Source organism: Manis javanica, chromosome 18, assembly GCF_040802235.1.
Source record: "Manis javanica isolate MJ-LG chromosome 18, MJ_LKY, whole genome shotgun sequence".
Lineage (NCBI taxonomy): Eukaryota > Metazoa > Chordata > Mammalia > Pholidota > Manidae > Manis > Manis javanica.
The window spans coordinates 401,545-419,463 of NC_133173.1; the positions used below are offsets into that span (position 1 = coordinate 401,545).

The window sequence follows — 17,919 nt, forward strand, 5'->3', positions numbered from 1 at the left end:
AGCAGTGGCTTAGAGAAGAACGGAGGGCCCGAGGCGGGGAGGGGACTAAAAGCTACACTGTGGCCTTAAGGAATTCATGTCTTCAGACTTCGCTCGTAGGGGAGCTGATGTGACAAGGGAACACGAGCGGGAGCAGAGGTGTGTCCGTGCGTGAGGACAGTCCCAGTGGACACACGACTTGCAGGAGTTCAGGGAGACTGGGAGCAATAGGAGGTAAGCCTGCCGTGGCTGCTGATAGACACGGCTGACGGCCCCAGAGGCCACCCTTCCCATCTGAAGCAGGACTTGCTCCTGATGCAGAAAGAAGGCAGTGATGTCCTAAGAAACAGGAGCAAGCAAGCAAGGGACCCCCTCCTTTGCTCTCCTGTTGCTGCCCTGCTCAGCCGACTGCTACCCGGAAAACGGCGACAGAAGGAAAGAGACGGCAGGAGACCCAGAGCTCCTCTCCTCTGTCTGCGAACTGGTTTGTGCATAAATACACGTCGGGCCCTGCTGTGGCACCAGCTCCCAGGCGACCAGCCCTCAGGCCTTTGCCCGGCCCCCTCCAAGCAGAGCGCCCCACTTCTCCTTCCTTACATCCACGATGCTCCCCCACGCAGCCAGTGGCCCCCCAGGAGGACTTTGGGAACCCAGCCCCATCTCCACGCAGTCCCCTCTGCGCATCCCTTAACCACAGCATTGAAATGCCACTGTCTGCGCCCCTGGGGCCCCGAGCTCACAGGCAGGCCCCCAGCACCTGGGAGAGGCTTACTCTAGGAACCTGGTGATGTACTGGCGGCTGCAGCGGGACCAGGTGAGGGGGGCGGCGTCGTACAGGAGCTGTGGAGACATGATGAAAGGCCGTTTCCCAATCGGCTCGCAGTCATTGCCGCTTCCGTCATGCTGAACGCCAAAACTGTGTGAGAGCACAGGCCCCAGGGGCGGGTGAGCCGCGGGGCAGCCAGCCGCCCACTCCAGGCAGCCAAGTCCTGGCTCCCAGGGTGCTCAGCCACCAGGCCGCATGGCCCTGGGGAAGTCACCCCTCACGAAGCCTCGGTTCCCTTTATCTATAATGTGGGTATGCCAGCCAGTATTCAGGGGGCCCTCCTCAGGCGCCCAAGCCTGAAATGAGCACAGGGACCTGGACCAGCTTGGCTTCTGCCTTCAGCCAGCCAACAGTGGCCAGCCAGGTGGCACAGACAGCCACTGTGGCCTCCGCAACCTTGCTGGCATCGAAAACTGTGGAGCAGAGGTCCTCAAGGCCAAGCCCCATTCAAGGAAGTCTAAGCCGTTGTATCAGAAAAGTTCTCAAGAGACCATCCTCAGGGCATACGGGAAAAATCCCATTTTCTGAGCACTTATTATGTGCCAGGAATCATGCTGAGCAGCTCCAGGACCACTACCTCGCCAGCCCCCATGCCCCTGGAGAGGCTTGGGGGGCTGAAAGCTGGCCAAGAAAGCCCAGCAGATGTGGCCAAGGTGGGCAGGGCTTCCTACCACCATGGGCCCACACAGGGGGCCCAGAGCACCTGAGCCATGCCTGACAGGACTGTGAGCTGCCCTCCTCAGCTCCCGGGCAGGGAGGGTGCTTCCTGGGTCACCAGCTGATGCCCGGGTGCATGTGCTAGAGGGTGGCAGCTGTGCTCAGAGAGTCTCACCCAGAGGCAGCAGATGGAGGCAGCCTCCGGCTCACAGAATCCAACCCCCCCTCCAATCAACAGGGCGCACACAGAGGCCCAGAGAGAGCAGGGCACTTGCGTAGGGTCACAGCATATTAGGAATAGAGGTATGGCAGGGACCGAGCATCAAAAATACAAACAGAGCAACCAGGAAGGAAAGCCTGAGACCCAGGGCAACTTTCTGGCCCATCTCAACCCCACTTAAAACAGGACTCTCTCCCGGCCAGCTCAGAGGTAGCCAGATGGGCCTCTCCTGTTTAACAAGGAAGGAGCTGGGGTTGTGGGGTGGGGACAGCACACGGCCAAGTCAGGCTGCCCTCCCTTTGTGGCCCAGGGGCCTGGCTGCCTGGAGCCCCAGGTGGGTTCTCAGTGCGTGGGAGGAGGCGGATACCTGTGCCCGAGCTCGTGGGCCACGGTGAAGGCCAGGGGCAGGCCGGTGTCCTCGCTGATGCTGCAGCTGCGGTGCGGCTGACACATGCCCGCCACGTGGGACAGGCCCAGGGTCTCACAGGGACGGTTCATGGCTGCACACAGGTCCTTCCTGCACACAGAGAAATGCCCTCAGACTGGTCTGGTCCAGCACCAGGCCCCCGAGCTGAGCGCCGAGAGGGCCAGGGAAGGGCAGGCCGACCCTGGGGAGCCAGAGGATGGCCATCAGTCCAGGACATCAGGCCCATGCTCACCAAGGACACCTCCTTGGGCCTGGCGAGCAGGGCTGGCACAATTTTGACTGCCATCTCTGTGAGGGTGCTGCCAGAAGCCGCCCAAGCCCAGCAGGGGAAAAGAATGCCCCTGGAGCTCAAAAAGAGCAGGCGGCACGAGGGAGCGGGGGGCTCTGGCTAAGAGGCCGGAGCCTCCCCGGGGACTGTCGTGTGTCTGGACTGCGGTAGTGGATGCAGGGGCGCACACGAGGGATGGGAGTGTGTGCGCCTGACTGCGTGCACTCACACACCAGTGCGGGAGGCCAGTAGGAGCCGAGTGGGTCTGGACCGCGCGGTGCTGATGCCACGGTGGGAATCCTGCTCATAGCTATGTGGATGTTTCCGCTGGGGAGACCCCACGAAGGGCATTATTTCTGACAACTGAATAGCCCACAGGAATTCCAACAGCAGAAGGTCTCCCCAAGTGCTGATGGGAGCCAGTCTCAGGGCGAGGGGCGCAGCCTCTCCACAGCGAGCTCCCTGAGGGCCAGGCAGCACTGCCCCCTAGAGCGGGCTCCACGGCTGTGCCCTCCCAGGGGCACACCTGGTGAGCAGGATGGCTGTGTCGTGGTGCAGTGGGTGGGCATCCCCCTTCATGTTGACACTTTTCTGCCATTTGCAGAAGCTCCGCAGGGTGTTGTCTGCATGGTGCGTGATCTTCAGGTCCTCCTGGGGGAGAGAGGGCAGCCCCGCGTTTGTCCTGAGCACCAAAGGGTCAGGCGAATTCTCGTTCACACGAAGGCAGGAGCAGAGGCCAGAGGGGCAGTGGGGGGCAGGCAGCCAGCCTGTGGGCTGGCACAGCCTCTGGTCTGACTGCCCCCCAGGCACCTCCTGGGGGATCTCAGAAGCAGTCAGCCAGGTACTGGGTGACAGTCAGTACTGCCAGGGCCAACAATGCCCCTTGCTGCACCCTCCCCCCCGGGGGAGCTCAGGTAGTGGGGTGGGGGCTCTGGCAGCCAATGCCCCCTGGGGGAGTGTGGGCATGTGACCTCTCACCTCTTCCTCTTCCAGCAGGACCAGGCGCACGACCGTGATGTGGATGGGGTTCCCAATGCTGGGGTCATGGAACAGGCCGGCCACCTGCCCAAGGGATGGGGGGTCAGGCTGTCCCCTGGCAGTGGGACACCTGCAGTGCCCCCAGCAAGATGTGCACGTGCGTTCACATGCAGGAACAGCACGCGTGCACCCATGTGGACTGTGTCCACATGGGCACATGTGCTTCCCCAACCCAGCACTGGGGAACCTGGTCCTGAGAGCCGCTCTGGGATCTGCTTCCCCAGCTCACACCCTGGCCCACCTCAGGGCCCTGGTCTGCCCATTCTGCCTGGGCTGGGCCAGCACCCTCTGCCCTGGGACACCAGGACCAGCATCTCAGAAGTGACCCTCCCATGAGGCAGGAGACCTGGGCAGAGCCTGGGCGAGGCAGGGGCAGGCGCAGGTCCCAGAGTCTCTGCACCACCCTGCTGTCCCATCTGCCTGGGACTGATGCCGTGGGGCCAAGGGGCACATCTCTCAGAGGCCCCCCACTCAGCCCCAGGAGGAGGGGTCACCCCCAAAGGTGGGAGGTGCACCAAGTGCTTGGCACGGTAGGGGAAAGCCGCTGTTAGATGCCCCTTCAGGAGGAAAAGAGGCCAGCCAGTGGCTGGGGATAGGGGACAGGTTCCTGGAGGGCAGGGATGCCAGGAGCTGCTTCTAGCAATTCCATCAAGGAAAATACTATCCAAACAGGAATGGACGAAACACACGTTGTCAAGGGGGCACAGAGCCCAGTAACAGGGCTGAATCACAGTCAGAACCCAGGGTCAGCACCGGTGAGGACAGACAGGGATGCCTCCATCCACACACAGGCTGCAGGCGGGGAGCCCTCTGCACCAGTGTCCCTGGCCAGGTCTCCTGAGGGGTGCCCCACGCACTCTGCAGCCCCCTCACCCACCTTCAGCCTCGCAGCTCAGTCAATCTGTCAGTGAAATGCAGATCTGATGCTGCCATGTCCCCACTTTAAGGCAGTTGGGTGCATCGTCACTGTCCACGGGCCTCTCAGCCTGGCCCACCCGCCTCTCTGGCCTCACTGCCTGGCTCTGAGCCTCTGGCTTTCTCTCTGGACCCTGATTCTTCCTGCCACAGGGCCTTTGCAGTGCTGTGTGCTCGGCCTGGAACAGCTTCCCTCTCACCTTTCCCAGGCACCTCCTGCCTCCCCTCAAGCCCCCGACCCTCCATCATGCCTCTGGGGTGCTCTCTTCTACTGGACATCCCGCAGCACCAGGACTTTGCCCCTCCTGGCACCCACCTCCACTGCACCTTCACTTCAAGATGCAGTTTTAGTGTCTGTCTCCCCCTCCAGACCACCCAAGGGCTGGGGACAGGTCTACCTCCTCCAGCCCCAGTGACCCATCCAGTACCTGGCACATGATGGACACTCACGAAATATTTGTTGAATTAACAGATGAGTCTTGGGCACTTTGCTAAGTATTTCCAACACATTATCTCATTTTAAAGACACCGTGGAGAAGGAGGGGTCCTGGAGGGATCAGATGAAAGAACAAGCCTCCCCTGGACTACAGGTGTGCGTGGCGGCAGCTCCTGCGTGGTTCTGCAGGGCGGGAAGCCCCGAGGGTCTGCTGAGGCCCACCCCGCAGCTGGCCCACTCTGCGCCCCAACTTAGGGCTGGGGGCAGCTTCACTGCCCCCACAAAGGCCCTCCCTTCTCTCACCGTCCTCCAGGAAAGAAGCAGGGAGACATTGGAGGGAGGCAGATGTACTGGGTGACCAATTCAGCGGATGAGTGTGTGCTAATGGCCTGAGGCCAGTGCAGATACTGCAGCCAGACAAATACATGAGACCTAGAAAAGTCGAGCCCTGTTCTGGTGCAGGCCCAGAAAGCAAGCTAGATCTGAGGTTTATGGGTGACCACAAGCTCCGGGTGAGCAGACAGTCACAGCCACTGAGAAAGGCCTGTGGCCTCACACGGCATAAACAGAACTGGGGGTGCACACAGGGCTGGGCAGGCACCTGTCCTGCTGTCTCCCAGACTGACGTGCATCTGGCACAGAGAGGACACTGACAGAGGCCCAGGGAAAGAGGAGCGAGGTGCCCTGAAGGCAGCTGGGGGCTGAATCCTGTGGGAGCCGAACATGGAGCCCTTGTGCTGGGAGCCCTCCGTGCACTACCTAGTTAACCTTCTTACCTCCAAGGGGCAAAACTGTACCCACTTTACCGACGGAGCAACTGAGGCTCAGAGACTGAGTTGGGCCCAGAACCCAGGGTCAACGTTTCGAAGCCCCTGCTCTTCCTTCTTAAGTCTGGGAGCTGCTGCCTGCCTCGGGATTCTCAATGCAGACGAGCTCTGAAGGCTCTGAGAAGTCCCGCAGCAAAGCAGCCTGCCTACTGCCTTTTAAAGCTGTGTGCCCACCCTCCCTCCTCAGGACACTTATTAGCATCCTAAGAACAAGTACTCCCTGGGCTGTTCCTTGAGAAATGCTACCATAAGGCATGTTCCCAGGTGCAGGATCCGGCTCTTTGGTGTTCCCCATGCCAGGCAGAAGGCTGTGGATTTTGTTCCATAAAGAACAACGTGCCAACAGGGTGGCCGAGTCTGTGGGGGAGGGATGGAAATGGACAGAGCCCCCTCCTCTCTGAGCCCAGGGTTATAGCTGTCAAGTGGGGGGCCAGGCATGAGATGACCTCAGAGGCACTTATTTCAGGGTTGCAGGAGGGGAGGTGCTGGCACAGGGGAAGTGGGAGCACATCACACTGGCCCCAGCCACAACCCTGAGACGGCGTCGGCTGCATAGCATACGCCCCTCACCCTGCCCTCGACCACCCAGGGAAGAACCTTGCGGTGTGGTGCCTACCCACTGGGCAGCCTAAGAATACCAGGGGCACAGATCATTTTTCCAGGGGGCAGCAGGAAGCAGCCTGGCAATTGAGGCTCCCATCGGCCCACCTGGACAGCAGTGGGGAGGCAGTGGAGTCAGCCCCGGGCATCACCAGTGCCAGTGAGCCTCAGCACCCCAGGAGGGACTCAGCAGCCGGGCTCCCATCTGGGGATGCCCGCCTCACAGTGTGACCTGGCCTGCCCCTCACCCTCTCGGGGCCTAGATATCTCAGTGCATATGAGGTCGAGAGCGGGACCCAGCTCTGTGAGGTGCACCATGAGCTGGGCACAGACAGGTGGAGTGCTGGCCCAGTGTCCCCAGCTTGTAGACTTCAGAACTGAAAAGGTCCCTCCACCTCGGATGGATGCTGGTGTCTTGGGCATGGACTAGGCTGATTGGGCACTTGTGTCCCCAAACCCAGGACAAGTCTTGGTGCAAGGCGGGGAGGTCTTTCTTTGGATGCAGGTGAATGAACCACCAGTCTGTCCCATGCAGGCTCAGAGCCGCAGCTGCCTCAGCTCCCCCTGCCCCTGCTCTGGTCCTGGTAGCAGGTAGAGGCCATCCCGAATGCCAGCTGACCGGTGAGGTGGCATGACAACCAGTGGTGTCCTCAGGCAGCCTGAAGCCCTCTGCCTGGCTCTCTGCTAGTGACTCCAGGCAAGGCATCCCACCCCCACTCTGGACTAGAGCTTGGGAACCATGCCTCTAGCTCAGGGCAGGCCAGCTGACCAACCCGTGCCCCTCTGGTGCCCTCTGCTGCCTGCCCCCTTGGCAGCCTCACCATTCCCCCCCCGTGCCCCTCTGGTGCCCCCACCACCTACCCCTCCAGCAGCCTCACCATTCCCCCCCGTGCCCTTCTGGTGCCCCACCCACCCACCCCCTTGGCGGCCTCACCATGTTCATGATGGTCAGCACGTAGCTCTCCACGTGTGCCTGGCCATGATACTCCACCATTTTGGCATCGGCCACCACCAGAGTCTCCACCCACTTCTCCTTGCTGACGGAGCGCTGGTACAGACGCCTTGGCCACTGCTGTCGCCACGGCTGCTGCATATGCTCCCTCCAGGGCTCCAGCTCCGTGGACGCTGTGGGCCCACATGAGGGGGTGTCAGCGGCCAGGACAGGGCATGGACACGCATCTCAGGACCTCTCCCAGCAAGCTCCCTCTGGGGCCACAGGAATGCTGATCAGAGGCAAGAGGCCTGGGTGCCTTGTGGCTGTGCCCCAGGCCTGTGCTGTGTGACCCTGACCTGGCTGCTCCCCTTCGCTGACCCTGGGGATCCCTGACTACAAAGGAACAAGCCCATCAGCTTCAGAGGCTGACCTGGGGCAATGAAATGGTGCTGAGAGAACAGTGAGGTGCTTGCCCATGCGGTGAGCCCCCGGCCCCCACTCCCCGTGTTGCGCCCTCCCCCACTGGGGGGTTCCCATCCCAGCACACGCATTCTCCACAGCCCCAGCCCAACCTCGGGGCTGACCCCACTGGAGCCCTGTCCACTGCCCCAGGCTGCCCCAGACCAGAAGAGCAAACGCATCTGGGAAGCTGGCTAACTGAGGCCAAGAAGCGTGCCTCGGTGGACATCTGCCCCAGCAAACAGAGCCCCAAGCCATGGCCATGTATGAGGGGAGGGCTGGCCAGGCGGTCACCAGGCCCCAGCTGCTCCTTGCCTGACCCGGCAGCACCTTGACTCTCTGCAGGAGAGGTGCCAGGCTCCAGGTCCCCAATAACAGAGGCCAGTTATTCTGGGGTGAACCAGAGTGGGGGTGGGAGGGAGGTTCTGCATAGCTGCCCTGCCAGGGTGGGCACGGCCTGGCCGTGCCTGGACACCTGAGGAGAAATGGCTGGCAGAGCAGCAGGGGCCACAGGCAGCGAGTGGGGGGAGCCAAGCCCACAGGTGGGGGAGGTGGGGGAGGTGGGGGAGGAGGTCGTGAGAGGTGTAGGTGCAGGGGATCAGCTGGGGCAGGCCTGCCAGGCAGAGGCCACAAGCCCACAGCACATGGGAGGGCACAGGCTATGACGATGTGTGTATCGCTGTGTGTCCCTTTGGTTCAAGGGCAGCTGGGCATGGGGATGCTAAGAGAGGCCTCTAGGGGGGACCTCCGTGCCCCAAGGCCCACCCACTGCACTGGAGCTGGCAGCACAGGAACATACCTTGCACCCCACAGGTGCCCAGAACCCTGGAGTCGCCCGGCTCTGCCCGCCTCTTGGGGGCTTGGTGCTTGTATACCACATGGGGCTGGGCATGGCCAGGTTGGGCTGGGATGCCCTCCAGAGGCTCGATGAAGTAGTCCTCATGGGAGAGCTGGAACACACCTTTCTGGGTCAGAAGCACCAAGGTCATACACTGGGGGCTGGCACCGGCTGCTTTTCCCACCTAGCCGAGGCCCGTCCTGCCCTGGGACCCATGGCTCCTACCAGCCTGACTGCCCCACATGCACTGCGCTTTCCTCCCCCTTGGCCTCCCTTCACTCTGTGCCCTCTGCCTGCAATGTTGTTCCCTGCTATGCGCTCAGAAACTACCAGCCCTCATCCGTTAGGAGCACGGGGCTGTGTCAGATCTAAGAAGATGACATCTCCACAGACAGCCGTCCTGAACCAGGCAGCCCACCCCCAAGCCTCCAAGCCGTTTTCCATCTTTTTGCGTGCCAGCCATTTCCAGCCATTGTGTCCGACGGCTGAACACCTGGCTTGCCTTCGTCTCCCTGAGGAGATGAATCACTCCAAAAGCCGCTCCAGCCCCCCCCCCCCCAGCATGGAGATGCCACCGCCCCAGGATGCCGTGTGCCTGGGCCCAGGGCCTGCCAGGAGCAGGCGTTCAGAGGCCTGGGCAGAGAGGGACCTCGACACAGCCTAGGGCTCCCACAGGACTGTCCCACCTCCCGCTGGCCTCCATCAGAGCCAGAGAACCTGGAGCTAGAAAGCGCTCCCGGCTGCGGGCGCTGGGGGCCCGGGTTTAAATGCACACCCTCCAGAGAGGGGAGGGCAGGGCTGGTCTCCCGACAGGGGCAGAATGGCTGGGGGATGCTCCACCACCATTCAAGCAGAGGGCGGCAAGTTTGCCCCAACCCCGCCAGGCCCCCGGGAGAGCTAACTGCGGGCAGCCCTGCCAGACAGGGCGGCAGAGGGGCTGTGGGGCAGCACTCTCCCCACTGGGCAGAGGACAGGGCCCCGATGCTTTCTGAGTGACGTGGTGTGTGCACAAGTGGTTCTCAAAGTCAGCTCCTGGGCCTGCAGCTTCAACATTATCTGAGAAATGGTCAGAAACGCGTTTGGGGCCCGCGCAGACCTCCCCAGTGGACTCTGCCTCAAGCAGGCCTGCGGTGGCTGGCGCACAGCACGTCGGGGGGGTCCCTCCCGGGGCACCGCCGGGTCGCAGCCCGCCGCGCACTCACCAGGCCGGCGCAGGCGCTGATGGCCGCAGGGCCGCCCTCCAGCTCAGGGGCGCGCACCTGGCCGAGCAGGTGGCAGGCGGGCGCCCGGGCGCGGATGTGCGCGCGGCCCAGGCCGCCGCGCCGCCGCGTCTCGCTCACGAAGCCGGGCGCCAGCAGGTGCGCGTTGGCCGTCAGGTTGAAGCGCAGGACGCGCCCGCGGAACTGCAGCTCGTAGAAGGCGCGCGCGGCGCGGCGCGCGGACCCGTCCCGCTTGCGCAGGGCGCGCGGCCACAGCTCGTAGGACAGAAAGGAGCCCTCGGCGTCCACGCGCGCCGGGTGCACGACGTCCAGCGCCCGGGCCTCGGCGCGCCCTGCGGGCAGGAGAGGGAGCGCGGCTGCGGCGGGCGGGGCGCACCGCCCGCGGGGCCGCCCGCCGCTCCCGCCCCGGTTCCTCCTCTGGGTCGTCGCGATAACCTCCTAACAGGTAGGCCTTCCTGCTTCCGCTGTTGCCCACCTGGGGCTGCCTACCCTGTGCAGGGATTCATTCCAAACCGGCGGGATCAAGGCTCAAAACCCTGCAGGGGTTCATCTCACTCAGAGGCAGAAAGCTCTGGCCCCAGGCAGGGTTACCCCTCCAGTCCTGGGGCGGCACCTCCAGGCCCCTCCGCTGCCCCTCCAGGCCCCTCCGCTGCCCCTCCAGGCGGACCTGCTCCTGCCTCGGGACTCGGCCTTGCTGCTCCCACTACCCGCACAGGCTTCCCTCCGTGACTCGCATGACTACCGCCTGGCTTCCCTCAGTCCTAGCTCAGAGCCTCCTCAGGGTGCCCCCCAACCTCAGGGCAGCCCCCCTGGCTCTCCCATCCCCTGCCCTGCTTCATTTCGCCTGTAGTGCCCCTGACAGACGGTATTGCTTAACATCTCCATTATTTTTCCCATTGTTTTCTGCCGAAGTATGAGCCCTAGCAGAGTAAGACTCTTCGGTCCGTTCGCTGCAGAACTCAAGTGCCCAGAGTGTCTGAGCCCTCGTAGGCGCCAGACTCTGTAGTTTCTCAGTGTTTGCGGACTGAATCTGCAGAATGGGGATACCTCGCACTCGGGGGATGTGAGCTTTCCATGAGCCGAGCAGCTCCCCCCACGCTGGGCCTGGCGGGACTGCGAGGGCCCCTGGGACAATCTCATATGACTGTCCTCAGCCTAACGGACCTAATAAGGTGCTCTAGGGTCCTGAAGGTTTGCGCATGTCTCCAGGCGTCCTGAGATGGGGAGACGGAGAAGGACCACCCAGATGGGGCTCCCTGGCCCTTTACTACCAGCAGAGCAGCTCTGGGTTATTTCTCTCACATGCAAGAGTTCATTTGAAGAAGGGGTTTCAGGGCTGGAAAAAAATGTGCAGGCTCATGCTTAGGCCTGTAGAGTTTGCAAAATTCTCTGCTTGTCACTCTGTCTTCTTGGGTTTCCCAGTAAGGTCAAATTCTTGACCTTTTTTTGCCATGGACCCCTTTCAGAAAGTTTTTAAATGCATAGGAATGCCAAGGAAATATTGAAATGCAGTTACCAAAATCCTTTTAAAAGCGGCATGTGGAATTACGTACTCCTTTGTTAACACATCAAACACGATGTAATGGCAAATTTGACAACTACAATAATTTTGAAGCAGTCATGTATTTAAACCTTATTTCAAGATATCTGAAACTATAAGGACAGAAAAAATGTTTTTCTACTGATAACAAAAGTACAGGTGCTGCTAAGCTCTTGTGATTTGTTGCTAATATTTATAATTGAAGGAAATGCTAAATTTCACTCAGACATTTAAAAAATTAGACATGTAATATGTTCCAATAAAAGTTCATGGATCCTTTGAATTCTACCCAGCTCCCTGAGGCTGCAGATTCCAGGTTAGCCCACGTGCAGTAAGGTCTTCAGATTGCTTCTGGAGGTTGCAAAGGGAGGCTCAGAGAAGTGCATATACCGGCCTAATGCCACACAGCGAGAGTAAAGGGCTAAGACTGGGATCTAAGTCTCCCAAGTGTATTCCATCTCTTCAGTAACACTGTTCCACATTCTCAGCAGTCTGTCCCTGCTGGGCCTCAGTTTCCCCTTTGCTAACATAAAGGAGTTGGACTAGATTCCATTTTTGAAAACTCTGGCCACTAGACCTAGTCTTCAGAAGACATCTCATGAGGACACTGCACACATCACAGCAATGTGTATAGTAATTATGCTCCTGCCCCCTCTTCCTCTTCTGCAGTCCCCAGACTTGAAAGTACTGTTAGGAAACTGGCCCATCTGAGGTTTCTCCCAGCCCTAGGTCCTGCCTAGACCACCTGGGATTACGCCTGGCTTCTGGGATCCCAGCTGGTCACAACAATGACCACTCGGGCCCATAGGATGCCTGGCTACCCTGCTGATGTCCCCCAGGGCTCTCTCTCTGGCTGCAGGCTGGGGCTGGGAGGGGAGCCCAGCCCGAAGCTCCAGCCGGCTCAGACTGCAGAAGTCCAACTCACCCTTCCCATCTGTCTCCTGCCAAACCACATGTAGAGTGAGTGCCCTGCACGTGCCAGTGGCGTGGCTCCCTGCCCACAATGGCCCCAGTGAGCGGCCAGCAGGTGCAGCCCCCCAACAGTCAGGAGGCAGGGTGGGCTGGGATGACTTCTTCCCTGTCTGAGTTTCAGGAAGACACTAGCACAAGGATTTTCCAGACTTCTCAGATAAGAATTTGTTAAAAACAAATTCCCAGGCCCCATCCCAGACCCACTGAATCAGCATCCCCAGGAAATGGGACATGGAAGCTGCGTTTTTACCAAGAGTCTCGGGGGACCGAGATCATCAGGAAGCTAGGAAATTCCCCACTGGGGGTCAACCTGGCCAGCCCGGCAGTGCCTGGAGAATGCTGGGACACCGCCCTCGCCTGGGACCCAGCCCAGAGGTTCTGACTCCATGGATCCAGGCCTCTCGGGCCCCAGAATCAGAATCTCTACTCTTCTAGACTTTCCAGAGATTGTGACAGACCCATTTCGGGGGCTGACATTTGGAAGCCACTGGGCTGGATAATTTAAGGAGATTTCTTGCTCTGACATCCTAATAAGGACATTTGGGATTGCAACTCCTCAACCACAGCCTGCAGACTTGTTTTATGTTTGTCAGTTTATTGATTTTTTTAAATTTTGGTTTGTTTTGGTTGACACAAATAGTGAAAAATTTTTCATCAGTTGCCAATGTTTAAGGATACTGTGCAAAAACCTCAACTTCCAGTTTTCCTTGAAATGTCTTATCATCCATGTCAGGCCTAAATTGCCACCTGGCAGAAGCAGCTCAGCTCAAGCAGCGAGTCCCCTTTAGAGGAGGACTGTGCTCCCCTGTCTGCCGTAGTCTCCACCACTCCCTACCGTGCTCCCAACACTGTAGCCAAATGCAGGCTGCCTTTGGCTTCATGCTTATACTGCCTTTCACTCACTAAAGACCTGAGTGTCTAACAAAAATGGGAAAACAAGGTGGGCCAAGGACCCCAGGTTTCAAGAAAAACTTGTCTCCACCAGCCAGTTTGTTCATTCATGTTACATGGCTGCTCCACGGCATTCGGAGTATAGCCCTTGGCTACTACCTATGAGGGAGTGTGAGGTATTCCAAAGCCCAGGAAAATGTATAAGACACCATCCTTCCCCTCAAAATAGAGAAATGGGCACAGGGCACTCATGGTCCTCACTCCTGGCACCATGGAGAGGTCCAGGAGAGGGGACATCATGTTGGTGGGCAGGGATGAAGAAAAGCTTTGTCAAAGTGGGCACATGAGAGGCATTGTTTGGCACGTGGAGCATCTTGGTGGTGGACACCATGCAGTAGGACCCAGAGAAGTGGGGAAAGCTAGGAATGATGGGAGCAAGCAGCAGGAGGGCAAGCCCAGGCCAGTGTGTCATGAAGTGAGAGGCAATGGGGTGGCAAAACAGTGCACAGCCAAGAATATGGCTTGGGGCTTGGGTCCAAATGGGGCCACTTACTGGTTGTGTGACCTGGACAATCACTTCATCTTGCTGAGCCTGCATTTCCCCATCTGCTCAGAGAACCCAGGGCAGAAAAGGAGGGAGACAGGACAAGGAGATGGAGAATGAGCCCACAGTTACATTCTGGAGCTTTGTTTTAAAGAGTATTACCAGTGGCTCCCAGGGCTGGACAACCCCAGCCAAGGCTGCTGGACATGATGGGAGGTCAGGGGGTGCAGATGCCCGCTGGCCCTGCAGGGCTGAGCACGCCCGCAGGCGGGAGCCCCACCGCACGCTCCCGGGCAACATCTGTGTCTTCGACGCACGTGAGCGGGACAGGGAGCAAAACAGGAGTACAGAGATCTGACCGGGAGAAACAGCGCCAAGGACTAAATAAAAGTGCCCTCGGGTGGGATCCATGTCCCTGGGGACGAGCAGTCCTACTGAGACTCCCTGCTCGAGACCTTAGACAGAAATTCAAGGTGAGTTACAAAGAGGCCATCCACTAAGTGAAAAAATGTGGCAGGGACTAAGCAGAGATATGCTGTAGGTGAAAGGCCAAGAGGACTCGTGCGCCCCACAGCCAGACTGCCTGGTTTGAGTCCCAGTTCGGCCACTCCCAGCGATTAGAGCGCGGGTCCGTCACTCAGCCGCTCCGTCTGTTTCTCCGTCTGTAGAATGGGCGTGACACTATCTTACCTGTTCTTCCAGGTGTGTGAGAATTAAAGGCATGAGCACGTAGTGTGTAGGACAGCAGATGGAACATAGCAAACGTGAGCTGAATTACTGTTGGAAATTAGCAAGAGAAGTTCTAAAAGCGTGCTGAGCTATTTAAACACGTGTCTTAGCTCTTTGCCTAAAGCCTTAATGTTTTTTAATCAAAAAGGATAAAATTAAGTCTTACAGTAAGTTATCACTTTTATTACAATAATTTTTATTTGCTTGTACTGTTCTGCATTATTCGCTTCTTAAAGAATCAACTTGAATTGTTTTAAGTTATTTATAAAGAGGAGCAGATTGATTGGAAAAGCAAACAACTTTCAGTCTCCTACGACTGACCCCTGGGAGAGACCTGGGTGTCTAAAACAGCCGCCCCTCAGTGCCAGCAAGGCAACTGCAGGTTCCAGCCTCTTAGGTGGCATGTGGGTGCATGAGGGCTGAGCGAGCAGAGCTTCAGTGGGTGGGAGCAGGTGCCATTCGTGGGGACTGCCATGGTTCACGGCCAAGTCTGTTGTGCCAGGTCAGGAGGTCTTCTCTGAATGGACTGCATGCCTGCCACACTGGGTGTTAAATACTTCAAATGTCACCCCAAGGTGACAAAACTGTCACTTTGGAGCTTCTACCAGAGAAATGCCAACATGGCGTTTCTGCTCACCTCCCTATCAAGAACCCGAGGTACAATCCAGCCCTTCAAACAACCTGACCCAAAGCTCAGGCCAAAGAGAAAGAAAAGCACAGAGAGAGAGAGAGAGAGAGAGAGAGAGAGAGAGAGAGAGAGAGAGTGTGTGTGTGTGTGTGTGTGTGTGTGTGTGTGATGTGCCCTTCTTAAAATGTTCTGTGTGTGTGTGTGTGTGTGTGTGTGTGTGTGTGATGTGCCCTTCTTAAAATGTTCTGTCTGCATGTGCCTGGCATGCACACATGTATATGTGCACAGGCCTCACGTGTGCAATACAGCTATGGTGGCGACACTCCTGGGTCTCAGTCCCAGCTGCCCCAACAGAGGAAAAGAAGTCAGGATACATTTTCCTAAAAGTGAGCCCAAGGTGTGGGTTTGGTCTCAAGGCAGCACTCAGAGGGCCGAGCCCCACGTCTGACTCCCCTCACAGCAGCAGAGAAACAGTGCCTAGCAGCCTTGGGCAAGGGGTACTGGGAGTAGAAAGGGGAGGGCCGGTCGCCACACGTGCACAGGAGTGCCAGTGACAGACACGCCACCCTGAAGGGGGGCAGATTTGCTGGGGAAGGGCGCCCGCCCTGGCTCTGCCCCAAGCGGCAGGTCCAAGTGACAGGACCCATCAGGCGCCCCCTGACGTGAGTCTGTGTGGCAGGTCACAAACGTGATGGCCACCTCAGGATGGTCGCTCTGCCCTGTGCTAAGCAGCTGACATTCAGCATCTCACTTAATCCTCGCAAGAACCCTACAAGGCAGGTACATTACCCCACTTAAACAGGCAGGGGGCTGGCCAGCCTCAGACATGGGGCTGGCCTGCAGTGGAAGTGGAGGGCCCAGACCACAGGGGACCCCCCAACCCCCCACTCCCACCCCCCATCACCCGGTTCATGCCCAAGGGTTCCTAGGTCTGGGCGTCTGCACAGATTCATGCCCTAGCCACGGAGTCCGACCTAGCTGGCGCCTCTCCTCTCCTAGCCTGTGCCCCATCCACAAAGGGACTTGCCATCACCAGCCTTGATGGTTACCGTGGAGATGAGAAGGAAGAATTCAGGAGGCTGGCACAGAGTAGGTGCTCTAAAATGGTCGCCACCTCCCCGGCCCCCACGCAGTGCGGCTGGACAGAAGCGCCCTAAACGCAGCTTTCTTCAGCTGCTCCCCTCTTGGGTGCCCCAAACCTTTAAGACCTGGTTTGAAGGTTCCCAACATTCTGCCCTGAAAGCTTTTCCAGCCTCACGACCACCATCTTTCCAGTGGGGAGTCAGGTCTCCCGGTTGCTGAGCACGCAGGCCCAGCCCAGCAATAGCATGGTTCTCCCCGGCCTGCCAAGCTCCGCCCTCCTCCCCTCGACGCCCGCGACTGCCGGTCCGCACGGTCTGCCACCGCCCCCCGTGGAGCTCCCTGCGCGCCGGGCCAGGGGTCCCCTGCGCGCCTCGCTCCTGTGTCCCGCGCCGGCCCAACGGCCGAGAGCTGGAGGCGGGCCAGGCCCGGCGGACCGGCGGGCGGACGCGCGGGCTTGGGGGACGCTCGGCCCCGCGGCTCTCCTGGCGCCTCCACGCGGGAGGGCAGGAAGTGCAGGGGCCGAGCGCCACTCGGGGCGGGGCGCGGCCGCGTGGACCCGCTCGACGGGCACCCCGGAGAGGGTCGCCCTGAGCCCTGCGCGCCGCCACCGCGCTCCTGCCGCCGCGCGGACTCGAGGTCCGCGGCAGGCGCGCTGCGCCTGGTGGGAGCCGGCGCGCGAAGGACTCCTTCCCGGGGCGTGCGGGCTGGAGAGGGCTCCCGGGGCGCGGCTCGCCCCCGGCCCACCCGCCGCCTACCCAGGGGCGGGGACCGCGGCCCGCACAGCGTAGCCCGCGGAAGCGGGGTCCGCAGGGGCGCGGGGGGCGCGGCCACCCACCTGGCGCGGATCCGCGCGTGCCGGACGCCAAGGCGCAGAGGAGCAGGAGGAGAGGGCGCAGCGGCGCGGGGCGGCCGGGGCTCGGGCCCCCGGGCATGGCCGGGCAGGGCGACCCTGCGCGCTCGTGCGTCCCGTCCTCTCGCCGCCCGGTTCCGGTCCGCTTAGGACATTCCCGGCCCGCGCTCGGCTCCCGGCGTCCCGACCCGACTCCGGCCCGGCGCGCGGCCGCGCTCGGCGCGGGCAACAAAGGCTTCAGGGCCCGCCCCTCGGCCGGCCGCGGAGACGAAGGAAGGGGGGCGCGGAGAAGGGGACGAGGAAGAGGGGGCGCGGCCGCGGCCGCCCCGCCCCGGGCTCCTCCCCGCCCCCGGCCGGCCCTCCGGCCCGGCCTGACCGAGCCCCGCAGGCCGCTCGTGTGCTCGTGGGGTTTGGGGGTCCGGCCTAGCGGCGCCCCACAGACCTATCTTGGGCTCGTAGGGCCGCGTGGGGCGGGCCAGGGCGCGGGCAGCGCCCCCCGACAGACACCCCCCTCCCGCGCCGAGGGCAGACCCTGGCGGTGGGGCCGGGCCGGGAGCCCCACCTGCACCCTCCAAGAACCCCGAAGAACCCGGAATTCCCGGACCGCGCGCCGGGTCCCTGAGCTCCTGGGGGAGGCGCCCTTCGGAGCGCGCCGGGCCAGGCAGGCCTGCCCTAGGAGGGACTTGGAGGCCTCCGGGGGCAATTCGCTCCGGAGCCAGCGTGGGACCAGCCCGGGCCTTCCCGGGTGGGCGCTGCCTCCCACGCGAGGCGGGCCCCGAGATCCCGCGCCTCCAGATGCTTTCCCGGCGCCTGTTAGCGCAGCGGAGCGCAGGGTCACCCCCAGGCCGGAGCCTCTGGGCTTGCCCAAGCCCCCGTCTGCTGCCCTCTTGGGCCAGCCTCGATTCGGGCTTCCTGTCCAGGGTGCCCCTCCCGGGAATACCGCACCCTCCGCCTCCGGCCAGGAGGATTCCTCGCGTCCTCAGGGCGGACTGGCCAGCTCCCCACGGCTTGTGCAGATCCTGTCCCCAGGCCCACACA

General features: G+C 60.8%; 1 protein-coding gene across 2 annotated transcripts in view; it reads right to left on the reverse strand.

Annotated features, from left to right (window-relative positions):
- ADAMTS7 (ADAM metallopeptidase with thrombospondin type 1 motif 7) overlaps nucleotides 1-17,137 on the reverse strand; it is a 38,634-nt gene extending 21,497 nt beyond the window's left edge. Inside the window, exons 1-8 of one of the 2 annotated variants that reach the window (XM_073227273.1) lie at nucleotides 16,867-17,137; nucleotides 9,627-9,976; nucleotides 8,386-8,551; nucleotides 7,128-7,318; nucleotides 3,356-3,439; nucleotides 2,904-3,028; nucleotides 2,050-2,199; nucleotides 752-895 (exon numbers count right to left, since the gene is read on the reverse strand). In XM_073227273.1, coding sequence (XP_073083374.1) covers nucleotides 752-895; nucleotides 2,050-2,199; nucleotides 2,904-3,028; nucleotides 3,356-3,439; nucleotides 7,128-7,318; nucleotides 8,386-8,551; nucleotides 9,627-9,976; nucleotides 16,867-16,963 — 1,307 coding nt within the window. In that variant the 5' untranslated portion in view covers nucleotides 16,964-17,137. Of the gene's footprint in view, nucleotides 1-751; nucleotides 896-2,049; nucleotides 2,200-2,903; nucleotides 3,029-3,355; nucleotides 3,440-4,758; nucleotides 4,865-7,127; nucleotides 7,319-8,385; nucleotides 8,552-9,626; nucleotides 9,977-16,866 lie in introns of those variants that run through there. The other variant, XM_037013579.2, reaches the window with a different exon arrangement.
- Nucleotides 17,138-17,919: the final 782 nt, after the last annotated feature.